This window comes from Cyprinodon tularosa, unplaced genomic scaffold (genome assembly GCF_016077235.1).
Source record: "Cyprinodon tularosa strain WSP-4 unplaced genomic scaffold, ASM1607723v1 ctg51, whole genome shotgun sequence".
Classification (NCBI taxonomy): Eukaryota; Metazoa; Chordata; class Actinopteri; order Cyprinodontiformes; family Cyprinodontidae; genus Cyprinodon; species Cyprinodon tularosa.
The window spans coordinates 1,069,743-1,093,516 of record NW_024039241.1 but is presented as its reverse complement, the minus strand read 5'-3'; the positions used below and the strand labels follow the sequence as shown (position 1 = coordinate 1,093,516).

Here is a 23,774-nt window from a genome sequence, read left to right as displayed (position 1 = left end):
ATTTACTGAATTGGCAGCAGGCACTAAAACTCATGTATAATGTGTCTACTGCTGTTAAATTCATGTATTATTTGACCCCCAAACCCCCCCCCCCCCCAATACCTACATGAATGAATAAAAGCAAAGACAACCAAATGTGCTCTGCTCCTGCTGTAAAATGTAGAGTATCTATGTTATCAGCTTTTGTGCCTTTGGCCATGACCCCTTCAATTAGTAACTTCGTATCCACATATTTGACCAATTTCCATTAAGCACATTTTCTCTGGTGTGTGAGCTTTGGAGGCTCCATGACCTCAGCTCTCTGTAATGAGACACAGGAGATTGGTAAAAGGTGTTCAAAACTGCATATAATTGCAACTCCCACTACTCTTTTCTGGAGGATTTAATGCCTGACAAAATCATGTTGCAGTCCATGTGAGAATTTGTTGTCCCAGACTAATCATGCCTGCTGCAGTAGCTTAATTAGTGTGTGTTCCTGCAACATTGATTGGTCCTAGCACGATAACCTCGTAGTGTTTTTTGATCAGTGCACTGCTTCCTAATCCTGAAACTTTCCATAAATTTTTGTTTTAATATTGTTTTAAATTTGCTTGGTTACAGATTCCTTCTGATTTTTCTTTTTCTAATGATGTTTTAAAGGAAATCATCCTCCTTGTTAAGTTATGACTTAAGTTTAATACATCACATTTATTAGAAAGTTGATTTCATTTAACACATTTGGCCCTATACAATCCAATAGTTAACTATATTATCTCTGTCTGACAACATTAAGAAAATGATAAAGTCTCAAAATACAACAATCTAATGCCCAGAATAAAATAATTCAAGAGTTCCAGAGCAGAATGGTTACAAAATTATTAACATCTATCAGGGTATTCAAAAAAAAGAAAATTAAAAACAAGCCACTGGACTTTGTTTCCAATTTTGAAGACGTTTCGCTTCCCACCCAAGAAGCTTTTTCAATTCAAAATGTCAGGAATAGCGTTGAGTTCAAGCTTTTTTACAGTAGCCTAACAAAGCCTTGTTTTTGTTTTGAAAACATGCAAATTGAAATGGACGAAGGGGTCCAGCCCTTTGGAATGAAGGTCATTTGGCTTCTTTTGTTAGCCTGCAGTGCCCCATACCCCTCTAAGTGTCTGAAATGGGGGTTGTTAAAGGGAATTGTTGGCCTGGCTGAATAGGTGAGGTCCTCCGCTCTCTTGCACAGGGTTTGGGGCTTCAATGCTAGCAGGAAGGGATTAACTCAATTGGTGCATTGTAAGCTTTTAAAAGCTGAAATCTGAGTGCACCCCAAAAACTATATGCACCACCTTTCATCAAATCACGAAACCACGCCCACATTCCAAAGTGACAGCCGGAAGTCCCACCTTAATTAATATAAAATTTATATTAAATTAATATTAAATTGATATAAAATTAATATTAAATTAATATTAAATTAATATAAAATTGATATAAAATTAATATAAAATTAATATAAAAAAAATTTTGAATTAAAAAAATAATTAAATTAAAAAATTTATAAAAATGCATATAAAAATTAACTATGTTATTTTTATAACGGTTATGATGATTAAATGATTATTTTTAATTATTTGTATTAATTTCTTATATAATCACTGTTAGCACTCCGTTTCAACCTCTGCCTGCAGCAGCTTGAGCAGCTACCTACCCTTTTATGCAAATGATGCAGTCTACTATCTTAAGCAGGTGACTTAGTCGCCTACCCTTTCATGCAAATGATGCAGTCATCCACTATCCTAAGCAGGTGACTCAGTCGCCTACCCTTTTATGCAAATGATGCAGTCTACTATCTTAAGCAGGTGACTCATTCGCCTACCCTTTTATGCAAATGATGCAGTCTACTATCTTAAGCAGGTGACTCAGTCGCCTACCCTTTTATGCAAATGATGCAGTCTACTATCTTAAGCAGGTGACCGAGTCGCCTACCCTTTTATGCAAATGATGCAGTCATCTACTATCTTAAGCAGGTTACTCAGTCGCCTACCCTTTCATGCAAATGATGCAGTCATCTACTATCTTAAGCAGGTGACTCAGTCGCCTACCCTTTTATGCAAATGATGCAGTCTACTATCTTAAGCAGGTGACTCAGTCATCTACCCTTTTATGCAAATGATGCAGTCTACTATCTTAAGCAGGTGACCGAGTTACCTACCCTTTTATGCAAATGATGCAGTCATCTACTATCTTAAGCAGGTGACTCAGTCGCCTACCCTTTTATGCAAATTATGCAGTCATCTACTATCTTAAGCAGGTGACTCAGTCGCCTACCCTTTTATGCAAATATTGCAGTCATCCACTATCTTAAGCAGGTGACTCAGTCGCCTACCCTTTTATGCAAATGATGCAGTCATCCACTATCTTCAGCAGGTGACTCAGTCGCCTACCCTTTTATGCAAATGATGCAGTCTACTATCTTAAAGGAAAATTCCGGTTTTTAACACTTTTAGCCCATTTTCTGTAGTGTCCAGGATGAAATCGAATGATCGACACCAAAATTTTGACAATTGGTCCTGTCTCTGCTATTTGGCTCATGCAGAATCCCCCCTTGGCTGCTTCAGAATGGCTTCCATAGTGCATGTCCGATAATGTCCTTAAAACAACCTTAAACGTTCTTTTTTTAAAATATGCTACTCACCGGGTCATCAGCGCTGTTCAATGACGTTCCAAAAAAAGTTACGTGAAGAAAAACCGTTCCTGTAGTGTTTTATTTAGCATTTTGTAAATCCCATTGAGTTCTGTTGGAATAGTCAATATCCCTCCGCCACCGGAAACGGAAAGGGGGCCCGTTTACGCTTAGTTGTAGTCTTTTCGCAAGGCCCAAGTGTTTCTGCTTCACTCTGTGTACTCCGACGTCGAGGTGCTAACGTCTCTGTTAAACACTCTGAAAATGGAATACGAAAGGTGGATTCTTGAGGAGGACATATTGGACTTTGAGTTTGACGGTAGAGGATACCGTCACCAACTAGTGGTCTGGAGTGTGCAACGCTTCAGATTCGAACGGGAAGCGGAAGTTTATAAGCGGTTGTGATGTATCGGAAAAAATAGTTCTGGGATTTACAAAATGCTAAATAAAACAAGACAGGAACGGTTTTTCTTCACGAAACTTTTTTTGGAACGTCATTGAACAGCGCTGACGACCCGGTGAGTAGCATATTTTAAAAAAAGAACGTTTAAGGTTGTTTTAAGGACATTATCGGACATGCACTATGGAAGCCATTCTGAAGCAGCCAGGGGGGGATTCTGCATGAGCCAAATAGCAGAGACAGGACCAATCGTCAAAATTTTGGTGTCGATCATTCGATTTCATCCTGGACACTACAGAAAAGTTATTATTTTTTTAATTCAACATTTTTTTTAATATTAATTTTATATCAATTTTATATAAATTTAATATTAATTTAATATTAATTTTATATCAATTTTAATATTAATTTAATATAAATTTTATATTAATTAAGGCGGGACTTACGGCTGTCACTTTGGAATGTGGGCGTGGTTTCATGATTTGATGAAAGGTGGTGCATATAGTTTTTTTCACCCCCTCTGTTTAAGGTTGTTTTTTCTTTCCTAACATAGCTGGCTTCCTTAATGCCCCTCTCAAACCACCTATTTTCTTTTTCCAAAATGTGAACATTCTGTTCCTCAAAAGATTGTTCTTTGTCCTAAAGGTGTAGATGTACCACAGAGTCTTGTCCTGAGGAGGTTGGTCTTCAGTGTTGGGCCATGCGTCTGTGGAGAGGTTGTTTGGTTTCTCCGATATAAAGCTCAAAGCATTCCTAACTGCATTGAACTGCATACACCACAATGCTCATATCCACTGAGGTGAGATGATCCACTGGACTTTTGGGAAAACATTATGTGGCTGATGAGAAAAGTGGAGATTTTTTAAGATAAAATCTAAAAAACATTATACCAAAGTCAAACATGGTAAAAGCGCTGTGATGCTGTGTGCTTCTGAACTTGGACCACTTCTCATGATTTTTGGGATCATGCAACATATTCAAGACCAGGAACATCATAACAAACCTGCAAATTCACCCCTGAATAGCTTAAAATCCCTCCATCCATCTATCCGTCTGTCCATCCCTCCATCCATCCATCTTTATCATGGTCACAGTGGAGCTGGGGCCCATCTCCAGCAGTCTTTGGGCGAAAGGCAGGATGCACGCTGGACATTTCAGCTTAAAATAACAAGAGTACGTTTTTTGGTTGGCTTAGCCAAAGCTTACACTTGAATCTTACTAAGATGCTTTTGAACTAGATTAAAAAGCTAATTTTTGCTTGACAACCCAAGAATGAATGATGGCTGAATTGAAATATTGTGCAAAACAAAATTTCCTCAATCTGATTGCAGTTATTGTTTCGAAGGGTGTCAGTTATTGGGTTCAATAGGTTATACCTTTTCAAACAGGGCTTTGTTGCTTTGAATAGCTTTTTTTCTTCATGAACAAAAACCTCATTACACATGCTGAATTTTGCAGATAGTCCGTTTCGCCCTATCTGATTTAAGATGACTTTGATGATTTTGAATGTGTGACAAAAAGGCTAAAAATAAAAGAGATTTTTAAAGAGGACCTTTTTCAGTGCGCTGTAAAAGTTCCAATTAAAAATATAACACTCATATCCTCCAAAGATTTTTAACTTCTAGCTTCTTATAAATAGTTTAACTTTAATGAGCTCTATTCTTCTGTAAAAATAATATTGATGGAAGTCAGGTTGACGTGCTCATCAATTAAATTTTTGCTCTTCCTGCCTCACTCAACCTGTTGTGGTCCTTCAGGTTGTTCCTGTTTCAAAAAGACTAATGACCTTCTCTGTGTGACAGCCTGGACAGGTGGGAGGCTGATGTAAATCCACATCAAATCAAGTCCTATTGTGCTGCCTGCATTGTGTGTGGTCAGTCGAAAGAGGCAAAGAGAGAGGCTTCTCACGCTGTTTCTCCATGAGAGTCTGTCTAAGACGGCCTTTAAATTGTGCCCCTGTGGCTGTCGTTTGGTTTGTGAGGAAAGTGACCAGAGCGAAAGCCTTTTTCTCTCAGGGGCAGCAGAAGCCTGGTGATATAACTTGTACCGCCGAGCCTTTTACCACCACACTTCAGCTTGCAATTGACTTTTTGACCTATAAATCCCCGATGGACACAGAGTCAAAGACACACAACCTGCTGGAAATTTGGGGTTTGTAAAGGGTTTGACATTACATGAGCGGACAGGACTGCTCTCTCTGGTCTTAGGAAAGACTATTGGAAAAATTGAACTTCACTTTCACTGTCATCACTTTAATGATAAAATGTAAAAAATAGCAAACACTTATCCATCCATCCATTTTCTTTCACGCTTATCCCAAGGGGGGTCTCGAGGGGTGTTGGTGCCTATCTCCAGCTGTCTATGAGCAAGAGGCAGGATACACCCTAGACAGGTCGGCAGTCTATCACAGGACAACACATAGACACACAACCATACATGCGCACACCTAAAGACAATTTAGAGAAACCAATTAACCTAAAAGTCATGTTTTTGGAGTACCCAGAGAGAAGCCATGCATGCTCAGGGAGAACATGCAAACTCCATGCAGAAAGACCCCAGGCCTGGAATCGAACTCGGAACCTTTTTGCTGCAAGCCGGCAGTGCTGCCCATTTCCCACTGGGCATTGGGTAGCAGTGTGAGTAGTGGGTAGCAGTGTTTATCATAAATGTGCAAGTCACAGATCATAAATGTGAAACTCACAGATTTTTTCTTTTTTTTTTCATAATAAATTATTAGTATTAATAAGTAGTACTTGATTGGTGATATACAATTACAACATTGAAGTAGAAGCTTCATTGAAGTAGAAGTAAAAGCTTCACTTGTTTCTCAGCTTGTTCTGGTCTGATCCCCAAAAAGAATAAATGGCACCTACCTGCCTAGAACCAGGGTGCCCGGGTCCAGTCCTTGAGAACTCCTGCATCTGGCATTTTTCTTTTTAGATGCATCTGTTCTCCGGCATGTAAATCTAATGGCCAAAATTGCTCAGCAGAGGTCTGGTAACAAGCAACTCATATTATTTAGGTGTGTTAGTGGCAGAATGGTATCTCTCAAGGGCTCGACTTGGAACACCCATTGCATATAATTATTTAAGTCAGAAATAAAGTTTGGAGCTGCACCGTTTCTCCACCAAGCCACCACCGTACACCAGTCACTGAGCTGCAGAGAAGGGGTTTGATTATATTCATTCTTGCAGCTGCTGCTCTTGGGTATGTTCACTTTGAGTCTGTCTGGAGTATGCAGGACTGTGCGCAGACTCAAGTACATGTCGGAGCCTTTACACAAAACGTAACCCAGAAAAATGAGCCCAACTGTGAGTCATGGTGAGAACTACATCATGCTGTTCGGATACTTTAATTCACCAGAGACAGAAAAGGCTGGTCAGACGTGATAAGAAGGTTGAGAAAGCTAAATACTGGGTAACAAAAGTCTTGAAGGGGAGCAGGGTTTCACCTTCCAGGAGAATGATGGTTATAAAAATACAGAGTAGTTTGCATCAAATCTAAATTCATGTGTTAGAATTGTTGAATCATAGTTTAGATATAATTTCAAATCTGTGGAGATTATTACAGTATGTCCACAGTACAGTATTGAACCGATCTGCTAAGCTTCGCTAGAAGGAGTAGGTTTAAAATGCCAATATCTTGATTTACAAAGCTAGTAACGACATACCCTAAAAGATTTGCTGCTGTATTTTCTGTAATTGTAAAGTTTTTTATTTTTAAAAATGTTATTTTAAATCAAGTGTTTCTTTCAGTTAATGATTTTCCACTACATACTACACGCTGAAAAAAAAAATCTAACAAGTAGTGTCTTTTTTTTGTCATTGGCTTTACTGTATTATAATACTGTCTGGTTTGTACCTGTTTTCTTTCATTCTCTTTTTAGTTTGCAAAGGACAAGCTAGAATTCACCCACCCCCTGGATAAATCATTGTATTTCCAAAAAAACAAAAAGATAGCTGCAATTACTGGTTCAAATGTGAAAAAAGGTCAAGAAAAATTTTTAAATGTGTGTTGTGTAATAGGGTGGCCAGGGTGACCATTACAGAAAGACTGTTAGGCTACAGTAACACAGCATACAAAACCCAAAACCAATCTTTTTTCCTAAATGCAGATTTTTAAATCATTGCCAAGCCCACTAGACATCCACAGAAACAGCAGCGGTATCGCTGATTGCTTTGAAAAAGGCTGTTCCTATTTTACCTACCTTCTTTGTTAATGATGGGGTCATTGTGTCAGTTTAATAACATGGAGACGTAGGTACACAACTGTTAAGTTTTTTGTTTTGTTGTTTTTTTTCAGTATAGGTTTGTTTAACAATTCTAGTGACTGTCAGCCAATCAAATTTTAGCAAGAAATAAAATTTAAGTATAAAGACCTGCAGTGTGACCATAGCCTAAGTCTATTAAAAGAAATACTCCAAACACAGTAGATCTCCACCTGTAATAGATTCCCCATCAACAACACACCACCTCTTAACTACAGGTGCAGTGCTCCAATTAGAGGAGTACCCATTTATCAGGACCAATAAATTATAGGTAGTAATCTGTTTGACTCTGAGGAGGGCTTGCTTCCTGAAACATGTAGGAGATTTAATTGGCTTTGGTAGTTCCTACCAAGAAAGAGAAGGTAGAGGGTGCATTGGAATCCTCAGAAAGTCTAAATATTTCTCTTGGTTTCACCCACCCCTGGATAAATCATTGTATTTCCATTTAAAAACAAAAATAAGTTTGCAGAACCTCTGCTATAAAGCCTTATGCAAAAGAAACTTTTTAGCATAAGGAATAGGGAGACAAAACAAAAACAAGCAAAACATCTTCCCCGCTGTCATGTTGGCAGGCAGATTTAAGCAGGCGTAGATAAACAATTTCTCAAACATTGTTTCACTTTATGGTTAAATTTTCTCATATCAAATTGCTCAGTGATACAAATGCTCCCTGAAAATATGGCATCTCCAAAACACACTCATATTTCAGCCCTCATAAAGCCAAGCCCAGAGTCATCCAGCCTGGAAATTGCCCATGGAGAATTTGTGTTCGCCTGGATATTATACGTGCCACATCCCATCCCAGCCTTTGTGAAGACCCTCATCCCTGAATGGCCAATTTCCCCCCACCCTCTTCCACACTGACATTTTAGCTATCACACAGCCTACGGTCATAGGGAAGAAAATCTAGCCCACCCCTCTCTTCAAACACTGTCAGAGGAGAATCTGCTGCTGATACCCCCCTACCACCATCAGCACCACCTCTGCTATACACTCCATCCCTGGCGGCAACATTATGCTGTCCTTGATGTTTTATCATTAGCTTGGGAGTGTGTGGTCCCCCACTGCTGTCTTTTGATGGAGTGCAGGCAGTAAAGGCATGGAAACAGCCAGCCAATTTCCCTTGCTGCAGTTCTCCCTCAGCAAGGGGTCGGGCTATCTTCCCCCTGCACCAGAGCCTGGCAATATAATTTTCCTTGATGAGGTGGGCTTTCAGCTCTCCTTAATATAGTTGCATACCTGAATTGCCCTCAATTTTGTCTTTCTGATTATTTTTGTGAGAGGTTAGTGATGTGCCTAATAAGGAGAGTAAGGAGCAAGGATGTTGCTTGTGGCTCTACTGTGCTGAAGAATTAGACCAAGCCGGTTAAATTTGTCATCTTGCTTAATTATTATCGAAGTAGTAAAGTCAATGATGTTATGGTTATGGTTATTGCTCACAAAACATTTTCTAAGTACAATTTACAGCTAGCATAATGAAATATGATCCATTCCCAACACAGCATATCATAGTCGCTTATGTTTTAGCCACAAAGCCAGCTTTATTTCTATAATAAAGGTTCTGTCATGAAACATGGTTGAGGTGCTTGGGCTTTACTGGTACAGCTAATAAAGAAATGTTGGCAAACATGACAAACATGTCCATGAACAAACAATGATATACTAGCTCAGTCGATGCCGCTTGGCAGGGAGGAAGTAGGTCTGTAGCTCTGCTTAATTGTTAAAGCAACCTATGTTGCTTTAATAGTTACCTTCTCTTCAACTGCACGGCCTGTCTGCTGTCTCCTATCTTACTCCTGACAATGTTGCTTATATTCTGTGTGGGGTTTAGATCAGATAGGATTATGGGGAACTTCTTTTCCTAGCACTCAACCACTAAACCCTCCATTAATAATGTGAACTACCAGTTTGAGATCAGACTTTAGGTTTGGTAAAACACAGTGGATCAATACACTGTACAGAAATCCCACTGGACTACATACAGTGCACAATCCAACATCCTAAAATGTTTCCTCTTTTTTGAGGACTAAGTTTCCTCTCTTTTTCAGAAATATAAAAAGGCTACTGGTTCAGTTGTGGCTTGTGTGATACTATAAAGTAGTACCACACAAGTAGTCTCTCTCTTCAAAATCTTTGCTATGCTGCTGTTATCCTTGTTGCCTTATTTCCACCAGGAATCTCCCTTCCACTATATGTTGTATAGACCATAACATGGCAAATATATGCAACTCTTTTTAAATATTTCCAATATTATTTTGTAATATTACATTTTTCTTAGCAACTGAAGGAATATTTCATGACATTAATCCATTATCATCACAAATATCTGATAAAAAAAGGTTAATTGTATCCCTATTTGGAAGGAGTTGCACTTAGGTTCTCTGTTTATCACAAAGATTAATTCTGGAGACATCACCCTATTAAGTTCAATCATTTGTGGTTCCACCCAATAAAGTCCCCACATTTTTATGACATCATAAATCCATTTATGTACTTGTTTCTAAACTACAAAAATAATAATAATACCTAATCCATGTCTTGGATGTTCTATTAAGCTTTGTGGTCTAAATTTGGTCAACATGTTAAAAAGAAAACGCAGGGTTCATAGATGAACTGAAATGAAAAAATATTTTAAGCATTTGTTTAGCCCCTTTCAGCCTTTTAAACCAATACAAAAACATTTGGATTTCAAACATGAACTGTCTAAAAATCTGTTCTACTATATAATGATTTGTACAGTATGTTGTAAATAGGCCACAATGTCATCACCAATAACCTGGGCTTTTTTTTTAAGGAGACTTAGAAATGTCATTATTATGCAACGGTGAGGGAACAACCACTGCGAAATTTGAGGAAAAATGTTAAGAGATTTATTTACAAAACAAGTATGAACTCTAAACATAAATATGGGCCCACAAATAAAATTAGGTCAACAAAACCAAACTTGAAGTATTAATTGACCTAACACACTGACACACAAGGGGAACATATATACTGGCTGATCAGGCCATTTTGACACAAGAGGGAACATTTAAATACAGTTACCTAAATAAAACTACAACAGAAGAAGTAAACTAATCTATGCAATTGAAAATCAGTAAATAGACAAAATAATTGAAGTAATTAACAAAATTGAAAAAATTTTACTTTCCCACACCTCTTCTAAAATAAGTGGAAGAGTCCAATCAAGTCTCAGTGCCACTGAGATTATTTGCAGCTGGGACTCCTGCTTCACTTGCCCTGCCTGGTCCACATGACAGCCTCACAGAAACTGGCAACTCAGAAGAAAAGTATTAATTTAAATCAATACCATACAAGCAAAATGTGTCAAAATGAATCAACCAAATGTGTGCACCAAAATATGGTACACAAATATAATGTGCTACATTGGCTGCACATGCTGCCATCACAGCAACATACATGTGATTTACAAGCAAACATGTACATTGTTTTTGCTTTAGACATCACAACATTTTTCTTTAATTTCAAGCATTGATACATGGACTCCACAGGATTTACGCTAGATTCTCAAAACTGTTGCAGAGTAGCATATCATCTCCCCCCAAAACATTTCAGTATCTCAGAAACTCCATTTGAAAGAAATTCCAAAATGCATCAAAACTGTTCTTTAACCCAACCTTAAAAAAATTGTCTTTGCTTAGTTCATTCATTTTCAAATTCCTTGAATAGGAAACCCAACAGATAACAATGTTTATATTTTTACACATTAAGGCTGTTTGTAAGTATGCTCATTTTTGCTTTTGGCACAAACACGGTCATTGCTTTTGGGGGAAAAAAAGGTTTGGATGTTTTTTTAAGCCTTAAGTCCTTTTTGAAAATACATGTTAGATGCACAGGTGAGCATAAAACCTAAAAGTTTTAAAAAGGAATTTGAAATGTATTGTTTAAGTTAACAAATCATGTAGAAATTATTAAATCATTCAGGCAGGAAACTGCTAACAAAACAGTTATTTTATTAACAGTTAGTTAATCTAAGCAGCTGAATGGTATATCAATACAGTGGCAACACAGACTTGTGGGGACTCTTGGAAGTGCTTCTAAATAAAGCCAAACAGTTACCCTTATATTATGCTGAAGTAGTTTTCATAACTTGAAGGATCCTTCCTAAAAGGGAAAGTAGTCAATTGTTATTTTTCATAGTTGTTGGGTCAGATAGATATATATATAAAAAAAAAAACAGTAACGAAAAAACAAGCTTTTTTTCCCCATCATGCTTTGTATCTAATCACTTATAATATTCATAAGGAAAATAATGAAAGCAAATACAAATTAGTTTAATAACTTGAAATATTATGTAAAATAAAATAATATCTATATCTATATCTATATCTATATATATATATATAGAGAAGAGAAGTTTCATATCCTCAGGATTTTGTTTTTTTATCTCTGTGTATTCATTTATTCAGGCTGTGCTGAAAGCATTAGAGTGATACTGCTATTTCCAACTCCCCAAAATGAATATGGGAAAAATACTGATGGGGAGACAACATTTAGTAACTGATAGCACATATAGATTAAATGGGGAAAAAGAGCAAAAACAAATCTTGCCATCTTCAAGCAGCTTCACAGCTACTAACATGTACTCTAACTCTCGCCAAAGCTTAAATATGTGCATGTTACTGTATGATGTTTTATAGTACAGCCTTTCATCTTTAGTGACTTTGTCTCTTTCTTTGCTCTTGTCTATATTTTTCTTATACATGTTCTGTATTTTTCCACTCTTTCCATCTAGATGCTCCCACTACTCTCCCCACACCCACCACCAACCCAGTCAACACGCAAGGTACTGTATTTCCCCACTACACTGTAAAAAAAAAAATCCGTTGTTTTTACGGAAAAAAACTGGCAGCTGTGGTTGCCAGAATAATCCCGTAGAAAATACAACAAAACTGTTAACAACATTACGGAACAACTTGTACATTTTACTGGGATTTAATGTACAATAAATGATGACTAAATGTACATTTTGCAGTTATTCAGTGTACAATAAGCAGTTTTAGGACGTGAAATTTACAAGTTGTTTTGTAATGTCGTTTACATTTGTACTGTATTTTTAACGGGGTTATTCTGGCAACCACAGCTGCCAGTTTTTTTCCGTAAAAACAACATTTCTTTTTAAAGATGTTTACATTTGTACTGTATTTTTAACAAAATCATTCTGGAAAAACAACAGTATATATATTATATATATTTTACAGTCTTACTATCTACATTGCTTCAAATTACTTCTAAATGAAAAGTCAAGCTGTAACAAACCACTCGTCAGACAATATAAAATTCACAATAATGCAAATTTATTGTTGAAAAAATAATGAGAAAGAGATCATTAAAGTGTGTGTGTGTGTGTGTGGTTGCACTTGTGTTTGTGAGAGAGAGGAATTGTGAGTGAATAAATGTGAACCTTGTTAATATAGAGCCACGAAAAAAGGTGATATAGGTGTTCATCGGCTCCATCACTTTGAAGGAACACCTAGGGGAATAGAGAAGAGAAACAAACAATAATCTCCATTAGTTTCATTAGCAAAGTCAACAATAATCAAAGATAACAGTAGCATTAGCACACGTACACTGAACACATGGGAATTATGTACAGTACATCCTGAAAGTATTCACACTCCTCTCAATGTTTCACAATTTGTTGTATTGCAGTCATCTCCTTCAGTCAAATAAGTTAATTTTTTTCTCCTTGATCTAGACTCAGTGATCCATAATGACAGCAAGAGTGTTATAACATAGGATGTGAATACTCATGCCCATGTGGATGTTTCAGTTTTTTAACGATTTGCCAAAACTTCAACAATTCTGTATTTTGCTGTCATTATGGGGCACGGATCCTAGATCAGGGAGAAAAAAATGAACTTATTTGACTGAAGGACATGACTGCAATGCAACAAATGCTGAAACATTGAGAGGGGTGTGAATACTCTCTAGATGCATTGAACATAATTCCCACGTGTTCATTCATAGTTTTGATGCCTTCAACGAGAATCTACAAAGGAAATAGACATGGTAATAAAGGAAACATTGATTGAGAAGGTGTGTCCAAACTTTGGGCCTGTACTGTACCTTTTCAAACAGCTCGCCATTCATGGTTGAAAAGGTCATGAACCAAGTTACAGAAGCTTAGATTAACATGCAACTGCATTGCTTCTAGAAGAACATCTAGAGAAACATATGGGTGTTCACTGTTGCAGTCACTTGAAGGAACATCTAATGGAATAGAGAAGAGAAAGAAATACATAATCTCTATTAGTTTCATTAGTAAAGTCAGTCAATAATCAAGGACAGCAGTAGCATTAGCACACATACCTTTTTAAATAGCTCGCCATTCATGGTCTGAGAGGTCCTGAATCAAAGTAAGGACTCTTGGATTCACATGGAGCCGTTTTGTTTTTGTTTGTTCCACTTTCGTCCCCTTCTCCGGATTAATAGAGAAGAAACATCTAGGTTAACAGAAGAGAGAAGAAACACATACCACTATAAATGATACAACCATCTCAACCAGTCAAATCAGTACAAAGGAAAAGACAAAAAAGGTGAGAATACAGGTTACAGTTTTCCATTACTTAAAGTTTAACTGGTGGGCGGGGAGCTAAGCGGCCAACCGTGAACCCCCTACATAATCCAACTTTTTTTATTTTTTTATTTTTTTTAAAGGTCTCATCATGCTTAACATGAATCAGAATGTTTACATTGAACATTTTGCACTACATGTTTCAGGTAGTCAGTGTATTTTCCAAACATTGCAAATTGCATTGCACCTTCCCCTAGCTCATGGAGAGTCATGTTCCTGTAATGCATTTCCATTGCATTTTCAATGTATGGACATACATTGACTACTTGAAACATGTAGTGCAACCCAAAATGTTCCGTGTTAACATTCTGATTCATGCTCAGTATGGTCAGACTTTTAAAAGAAAGTTGGTTCCTTTGAATTATGGGAGGGTGCACCTTAAGGCCTATAGACATTAGACACTACACTCTGCCTATTGACATATCGATGTCTTTTTTTCTCCTCTTGATGCCAGACACCTTTGGTATAATGTATAGATTCCTAAGTTAAAGGACAACTTCGGTCAATTTCAACAAGAGCTCTATTGCTCAAGCTACTTGAGACTTGCCAGGGCTGAAGACGTGAGAAATTTTGGTCTAAATCCTATAGGTTTCCTTGAACAGAGAATTAGCACTGACAGCTAACCCATGGGGACATAACTTTAAATTGTGAATTTAACGCTCCAAATGTCAACGCCAAAGCTATGCAACACCACCACTTACCAGTACTGGCAAGTCTCGAGTAGCTTGAGCAATAGAGCTCTTGTTGAAATGGACCGAAGTTGTCCTTTGAGCAGAACATGTCATTTTGCCCATGAAATGAAATCGTTTTTGCTAAAAAATACTCAGGCAATTAGTTTAACAAGGTGTCAACATTATTTGATACATGTTATTTGATACATCGTATTTCAGTTAGCAATGCTACAGAGCAGTTATCTTGACTAAGATGGTGGTGGCGATGGGGTAAAGAAACTTGGTTATCATGCCAGTAGCCACAGAAGTCAGGGGTTGAAGCTAGCCCCTAGCAAGGCACTTAACCCCATGTTGCTAAATAGAACAACAGAAATAAATAGAACAAAACAATTGTACAAAATAAAATAACATACCTCTGTAGAAATTCCAGGGTCGATGCAAGCGTGGATGGGTAATGAATGTTAAAGCAGTAATAGCTGCCAAACATCATGCACAAGGCCGAGATGAAAGAAGAGATGTTCTTGTTCACGATGACTTGATCCATACTCAGCATCATCCGTCCGGAGGAATAGCAGGACTGCCCTATTTTTTAAAAAAAAACAACAGCAGCAATTTAGGTAACATTTCAACATGTCAGTAACTCGTAGCTCAAGTGTAAAAATAAGTGTGTATACTATATGTATGCGAATGAAAAAAAAACTCATCTGAAAAAAACTGAAACAATTAAGAGATAGAGGTCAGTGTGTGAATGAGAGAGCATGTGTTCAGTCTTAGGAAGGCAGGTGTGTGTGTAAGAGATAGTGTTCATGTGAACGTGTGAGTGAGTGTGTGAGAGAATGAGTAGGGGTATTTGAAATTAACAGCTGAGACAAAAACAATTACAGATGCTGCATGAACATAATTTAAATTAGAAATTAAGAAATTTGGGATATATTTGTGAGTGAGGTTAACTTACCACATAAAACAATCGTGGGAGTCAAGGGAACTCTGTTCATGTCCACTTCCCCAGCCAGGCAAGTGTCCTCCACATAATGGAACATCACAACCCTACAATGCAACACATAACCCTTTAATGTGTGCAATGTTCTCCTGCAAAAATGACAATGAATCATGGCGTGGGGAGCTTGAAACAGGCAAAATAGCTATTAGCTGCTAGCAGCCAGTAGCAATGTGAAGTTCGCCTATCAGCCAGTGAAATAAAAAAAAAAAAAACGCGCCTTTTTGTTTCACAAAATTGTCTTTTGACTTAACCTGATGCTAGAACCAGAGACATTACTTACTGAATCATGGCGTGGGGAGCTTGAAACAGGCAAAATAGCTATTAGCTGCTAGCAGCCAGTAGCAATGTGAAGTTTGCCTATCAGCCATTGAAATCTATAAAAACGCGCCATTTTGTTTCACGAAATTGTCTTTTGACTTAACCTGATGCTAGAACCAGAGACATTACTTACTCAAACTTGGTGTCTGTTAAGTGCCACTGCCAGAGAGCCGAACACGCACGTGTACCAACCTAGCTAGTAGCCACTCTGTGGGACGTTGACGCTGATAAGCAAATACAGCCTGTGAATGGGCGGAGCTAACATTTGAACCAAAATAATTTGATATTCTCCTGCAAAGAACAAAGTATTTGTAAAATAAACTATCCTATATAGCAGAAATAAACAGATAATAGAATTGTTTACTTACCAATGATTGGTTTCATGAAAAATTCCAATATATGTAGAGCAGAGAATCGATTCAATAAGTCCTCTTCCAGATGGCCATGGTTTGATTCAGCTGTGTTTTCCATTCAAATATCATCATGGATAGGCATCCCGTGTTAACTAGACCTACATAAAGCTTCCCATTCCTAATTTATTCAAAAAAAAAAAAAAAAAAGTATTGTCTTTTAAACACATTAACAGTTTTATTTGGTTTAGAGTTTTACGAAATGGTAAACAAAATTAGGTTAGGGATCAGTCGAAGCGCAGCCCAAAGACCCCTTATGATGAGTACCATTAATGGACTCAGTGCTCCCTGCCTGTGGGATTCCAGAGGCAGCTGATGGGTATCGGCAGTCCAAGCGACAAGCGGCTCGGGCGGTTGCCGAGGCAAAAACTCGTTTTATGAAATGTGCCAAAGAGCCTAGGCTACTGACTTTTTTTTTAACAGGGCAATGATGTAATTTTAACTGTATGACTTTTTTTTTTGCATTACAGTTAATTTGTGTTTAAATTACATTAATTTGCTAATTATACAAAAAAAATTCTGATAGATTCAACATATTCTTACTGTAAAATGAACAGTTTTATTTGGTTAGGAGTTTTACAGTTTTTCATTGTAAATTACACAATGCTTCATTGTTTTTGCATCTACAGTTTTTTTATGTCATGATTTTACAGGAATTCACTGTTAATTCTACGGATATTATTTACAGTGTACTTTCCCTCTCAGCAAACAAATGTGTGTGTGTGTGGGGGGGGGTGTGAGCTTGCATGCATGTGGGATGGGAAGAAATAAAACAAGAGCTTGTACCTACAGTGAAAAGAGACTGTGGCTAGCCAGTTTAAATTAGATAGCACTGTTGATAGGTGACAGTGAGGACGGGCAACGCGGGACTGTCAGAGGCACCTGTCACAGCCTTTTTCCATTCGTTGGTTTGATCAGAAGAAAATTTGCAACACTGCTTTACTGCTGTGTTATCTTATCAGCATCTGCAGCTATATCTCATCCGGGCCCATCCATCACATTATAATGCCCTTTACATCCCCTCTACAAATGCCAGTCACATTTTGTCTTTGCAAGGCTGCAAAACATCAATAGCTAGTTTGTCTCGTACAGATGAAGTGAGTGAAAGGTGGCTCATTTGCTGTGCTTGGGGTGTAGCAACCTTTAGCATGGTTTTATGATTTGATTTGCCTGTTGCAAAAAAAAAAGAGTATTTTAATATAAACCATCATTTTCTTTTTTTTTTTTTTGTTTTTTTTTCTTTTTTTTTTTGAAAGGCTATTATTTCAAAAGCGGTGTTAAGGCTAGACAGATGGTGAGGCAACCTTGGGAGTTGACATTTGGATATGCCAGAATGTGACATTTTAATACAAAAAAAATATCTTTAAAGAATAGATCGGTTTATCAATAGCTGCTTTAAAGATATGGCAATTTTGCTCTTTTGTCATGGGCCCTCTGCAATTCTTATACATTTAAAAAAAAAAATCCAGCGCAACCAATAATAAGTTTAAAACTCTCGAGTGAGACTACATCAAAAGCCACCATATTCTAATGAGGCAGCTCTCCGATAGCATTCATTTACACATTCATTTGATCAAATAACTGACATTTTAGCTCTATTTTTGTGTGCTGGATAAAAATAGGGTCCTATTTGCAGGTTGGTGCTGTAAATCTGTCTTCGTTATGAAACAGCTTTTGTATAAAAACTCATTTTTCTCTAGTTTCTCCTTCAAACTTGCTCTCTTCTGCCTCAAACAACAAATCCAAAGCAGTGCAGATCAGTGACCGTCCTCTACGGTTAAAATCTCAGTCAGCTTACTGACTCTTTCCGGGAGTGGTAGAGTCAAACAGGATACTGCTTTGCACATCTGTTACATTAGTCTGCAGTTTTCCATAAGCTCCTCTCCTTTAAGTCACCGTGATGCTGCTGTCTCTGTTTTGTGCTGAAACATTCCAAGAAGACAGGCCCCAAAGAGGATTTAGTGTGATTTATGTGAAACACGCTGGAAGGATGTAATTGAGCTTTCTTGCAGTTCACTGCTCTCCTAAATACTCTCTGTCACAGGGCAGTTCTAAGCTAGCTTGTGGTAGATTGCTTTCCAGTACCTTAATTAGCATAACCCCACACTTTCCTGCCAATGAATAAATGAAGCTTTTTTGGAATAAACATGCCACCCTGAGGAATTGTTTCCCCTGGAGTGCGATGCAACTGAACTTCTTTAAAGCTACCATCTGTACATTCTTCTGTGCAAAATTATTGTTTCCATATAACATGTTTAGGGAGTCAGCAGAATCTAAAATAGATTTTTATACAAAGAAAAGCTTTCTCTTTTTTTTTACCTCAGATGTCCGATTTTTGTCAGATTTTTTTTTTTTTTTTAAGATTCAATCATAGATTTTTTTACTCATTAAAAAATGTGTGGTGTGTTGTAACACATACAGTAGGCACTAAGCGCTGTATAGTTGAATCATAATAATAAAAAACTTAGCAGATGATGCATTGATGAAGATTTACTCACCTAAGGGTGCCTAATGGTTGTTACTGCTTCCAATGACAAATTCAGACCTGCTTGTTAATTCAGCTAATATTTATTCGGCTACATGGTGGAAATCATAGCTTCTATATTAGGCTGTGAAAGTTTATTTCAAATCAACTAGAGACCTACTGGATTGAGTAAAAATTATTCATGGATGTACAGCAAAAAGAAAGAATCAGAAGCAAATAACACCTTCAGTTTGCCTTTAATATAATTAATATCTTGAAGTAGATACGTATGCTTTAAGATTTGCTTCGCTGACATGAAAGGCAACATAAAAAGGTTAGAGTAACTACCCAAAGCCTTTAATGCCACCCCACCTTCTTATAAAAGTGCATCTGCAATTAGTGCAGTAATTTATTGATATTAAAAACTAGACTGTTCAATAGGTTCAATAGTCTGTGCCCATTTGGAAAAATAAAATATGATAAAAAAAAAAAAAATATATATATATATATATATATATATATATATATATATATATATATATATATATATATATATATATATATATATATATATATATATATATATATATATATATATATATATATATTATAATAACAATATGATTTGAATCCATCATGGTTTTAACCACTTACAAATCTTACTATAACATTTTTTTTAAGTAGAAAGTACAGTTACGATGGTTAAATGCCTGGCTGGCTGGCTGGCTGGCTGGCTGGCTGGCTGGCTGGCTGGCTGGCTGGCTGGCTGGCTGGCTGGCTGGCTGGATGGATGGATGGATGGATGGATGGATGGATGGATGGATGGATGGATGGATGGATGGATGGATGGATGGATGGATGGCGCTTGAAATTTAGTTTAAAAAAAGAAACTGAGAACACGAATTTAAACATTTAATAAGTTAGTAATGGGAGGCTAATGGCCATTATTTCAGATGTTTTTTAGGAAAAAATTTTCTTTTTTTCCATGGATTTGAGTAGATGTGTATTTTTCCACGTGTAGTCAAAATAATTTTCTTGTATTGTTTTTTTTATCTGAATGTTTTTTTTGTTTGTTTTTTTTTTTACCTTTTCTAAGGTTTGTTTTGAAAAATCACTAAATTGGCTTTCTACATTTTTGTTATCTATAGGAGTAATGACATATTATTAATAAATATAATATTAAAAAACTACAATCACAGATCTATATAGAGATCACAGATTTCTATAGGAATCTGTGATCTCTTTAAAATTATATATCAAGTCAGTATTTTTGCATCTTGCATGCAATTTCCTTTTTTAGTTGTCACTTCATAAACATCAGTGACTAATCTTGTACTGTCATGTGCAATGAAAGAGCAAATGTCATAACAGAGCATAGAAAATCACAGCTGTTTGTCTTCAGAGTTTTTTCTTTCGTGTTTAGAAAGTTTTGTAAGAAATTTATCAGGTAGCCTGGTGTCTTGTTAGATGCACTGTGTGTGTGTGTGTGTGGGTGGGTAGACCACTGGGGATAGACAAGTCACTGCTTTTAAAAATAATTTTTTTTAATGTCTTTGAAATTGTACAGGCATCGTTTCTCTACATGTGTTATTGCTGAATATTTAGAGAGAAGTTAAAAAGCTTCTTTCTGACTGCGTCAAATCAAAGATGATTCACGCGTCTTTGACGTGAAACACCAGATCTGAACTGTTTAAGTGACTGTTTTTATGTAAACGAGGAAGCTAATATCTGTAGCCCAGACATAAGATTTGACAACACTGAAATAAATATTATTAGGTAATGACCTGCTTATCTGTGGTTTTATTATTTACTGGGTTGAGATAACCAAAATCTCTCTCTCTAAAGGAATTCAGGAATTTTGCAGTGATAATGCTGGAGCTTCTCAGATGCTCACAGATAATCCAGAGCAGGGACATCATATCCTACGTAAGCCTCCATGAAACCAGAGATGTGGAGGAGATCCAGAGAGGGTAGAGATAAAAGAGAGACGTTAGGAAATAAAGATGTATATTCTTGACTGATTATGAACATTTGTTTCTGCTGATCATGCTCCTCCGAGATCTCAGCTAATGGTGCTCACTTGGTGCTTTTTGGTGCTCAATGCAGTCTGCTCCTCTCAAAAACTCCCCTACACAACTTGAGAGGGCCAAGTCAGTCATTGAATGATTGAGAGCATTGCTTTATAGCAGTCTGATCTCACCTTGCCACGAGAAGAGCTGACTAACCTAGACATTGTTGCAACAAAACGGATATGACATTAACCTGAACAGACTTTTTTTGCTTCTCTGATGCAGGGTTTCATCTAAAGCAGGGGTGTCAAACTGGTTCCAGAAAGGGCGGTGTGGCTGTAGGTTTTCTTTCCAACCAAGCAATTGCACACCAGACTCTAGTCGTCTCATTCAGGGATTCCAATCTGGACATGATGACTTGATGAGATGAATGAAGTCTGGTGTGCTATTGCTTGGCTGTAAAGAAAAACCTGCAGCCACACGGGCCTTTCTGGAATCAGTTTGACACCCCTGATCTAAAGGGATGAATGTGGCCTTGTCTGTATAAGTAACTCCATAACTTCTCAATCTGTTGGTTCAGAGTGGTCTACTATCAGATTCCAAAACACAGAGGAAGACTCTATGTTTGTCATTAAAGTCGTAGGGAAACGGCTGTTCCAACCGTTGCATTTCTAAATTCTCCCGAGTGGTGCACGACTTTACACGAGTGAATAAAGTGAATTTGAATGGTCGTTTATCAAGGGGTCGGGAATGTTCTGGCAGAAGGTTTGTAAGCACGTTTGGTTGTTGCCGGTTTCTCGGAAGCGTCTCGCTAACCAGTTAGCAACTTAGTGCTAGTAGTTTCCCAATGGGAAATTAAATCGGGGACCAAGTTGCGCTAAATTGGTGACTTTGAAACCGTCAAGTAACACTATGGACAGCGGAAACATGCAAGAGGAGGAGAGTTTTATGTCAGAGGTCGGAGAACAATATAGTTTGATAAAGACTACATTTATATACATGTTTAAGCCAGAATGATTTGACATTTAAAGATTTGAAATTTAGGATTAAATGACTAATGTCTCAGCATGACCTGGAAAAACTAATCCATGCGTTTATTTTTAGTCTAATTGATTACTGCAACGGCGTTTTCACAGGTCTGCCTAAAAAATGGATCAGACAGCTGCAGCTGATCCAGAACACTGCTGCCCGTGTCCTCACTAAGACTAAGAAAGTAGAGCACATCACCCCAGTTCTAAAGTCCTTACACTGGCTCCCTGTATCTCAGAGAATAGACTTTAACATACTTCTGTTAGTCTATAAATCCCTGAATGGCTTAGCACCTAAATACATCACATACTTGCTATCAGTGTATCAACCCTCCAGACCACTCAGGTCTTCTGGCTCCAGTCTGCTCTGCATACCTAGAACCAGAACTAAACATGGAGAAGCAGCAATTAGTTCCTATGCTCCACTAATCTGGAACAAACTTCCAGAAACGTGTAAAAGTGTGGAAAGCCTGAGTTCCTTTAAAATAAGACTAAAAACACATTTGTTTAGGATTGCCTTTGACTGTTCTAGTTAAACAGTTCAACTGAAACATCATTAGTTGAACTTTTTTATTTTCTTTAGTCCAACTGTTTTAATATTATTTTTTGTTTCTGCATTTTTTATTTTATTTTGTTTAAATATTTTTCCTACTTACTTTGATTCTGTTTTATTTTCCTATATTTTAATCATGTAAAGCACTTTGCATTGTCTTTGTTCTGAATTGTGCCATACAAATAAATTTGCCTTGGCTTGTCTATTTAAATATGACTTCCCTATAGCATTAAGTTACAGTTTTGCTCTCTTTACCCTCTAAGAAAAAAGGCTGTTTATTGTATTTCTTGAGCCAGGAGTGGACTTGTTGGAGCCATTTGATTCGCATATTTGCATGCTGTGCTTCAGATCTTCTTATAAAGAACATATTTCATATTTCTGTTGATTATGGCAAGAATTTAAGGTCCTTAAGCACTATTTATGGGTATGTTTTTTCTTTTTATGAGGTGTTTTAATGTTATGATTATATTAAAACATATGATTATAAATATATGATTATATTATGATATAGAAGGTATAGAAGGACATACACAGCTTACCAACAGTTCCCCATGACTCTTGTCAGTGCCCAGGATTTTCACTAGTGTGATTGGGTTTGTGTTCCTTTTGCTTAGCAGTAGTTTTCATTTAAAAATGTCCCCATGCAATTTTTGTCCAGTCTCTCTGTTGTTAAATGACCTCAACTAAGGCGAGCAAACCCTCTGGGCTTTAGATGTTACTCTGCGCTCTTTTGTGCCTTTTTAAATGAGTCCTCAATGTACTTTTGGGGTAATATTTGTGGGATTGGCACTCCTGCGGAGGATTACCTAAAAAATGTTTTTGCCATTTGTGGATAATGACTCTCTGATCTGTCTTAAAGCCTTGAAACTGACTTTTGTCACCCTTTCTAAACCAATAGATGTCTACTGTATGAACAACCGATGTGTGTGCTTCTATTCTTTTTGATTTTTGTTTTACTTAATGAGCTTAAATGAATTCTTGGAAGCATGAAGATTCAGGGATTACAAAAAAAAAATCATCAATTTAAGAACAAGCAGTTTTAAAGATTTTTGGCTTCACTTTTTTATCCCTTTTTTCAAATATGGTAACCATGCAACTTTTGTTTTTCTTAGAATACATGTAAAATGCACAGTATTTGCAACAGTATTTAAGTAACAGATTCTATGTTTTGAACATCTATATTTAGAGATTACACAGAGCTGTTGACTGTTGGAGCTTTGTATCAAATAAGCATTATCCTGGCCAGTTCTTTGTATGGCACTAATCTAAACTGTTTGCTGATATATGTACATTTTGCTGCTATTTTGGCCAAGCTGTGATAGACTTATAACCTTCACAGGGGCTGCAAAGGAACACAAAGGAACTCAGGGTCGTTCTCATGTCTCTGTTTTACAAAACATGTTTCTGCT

At 37.1% G+C, this 23,774-nt stretch overlaps 1 protein-coding gene and 1 long non-coding RNA gene across 3 annotated transcripts in view; one reads left to right on the top strand and one right to left on the bottom strand.

The window, feature by feature from the left end:
• The window catches only part of cadm1b (cell adhesion molecule 1b), a 280,976-nt gene that overhangs the window by 245,030 nt on the left and 12,172 nt on the right, over positions 1-23,774 (top strand). For both annotated transcript variants that reach the window (XM_038303434.1, XM_038303433.1), the window contains one exon: positions 12,071-12,121. In XM_038303434.1, coding sequence (XP_038159362.1) covers positions 12,071-12,121 — 51 coding nt within the window. The remainder of the gene's footprint in view (positions 1-12,070; positions 12,122-23,774) is intronic.
• Positions 12,614-16,150, bottom strand: LOC119795418. Its single transcript, XR_005282324.1, has 5 exons — positions 16,035-16,150; positions 15,539-15,630; positions 13,648-13,781; positions 13,405-13,548; positions 12,614-12,808 (listed from the first exon to the last, which is right to left on the bottom strand). It is a non-coding gene; the product is annotated as an uncharacterized LOC119795418 (long non-coding RNA).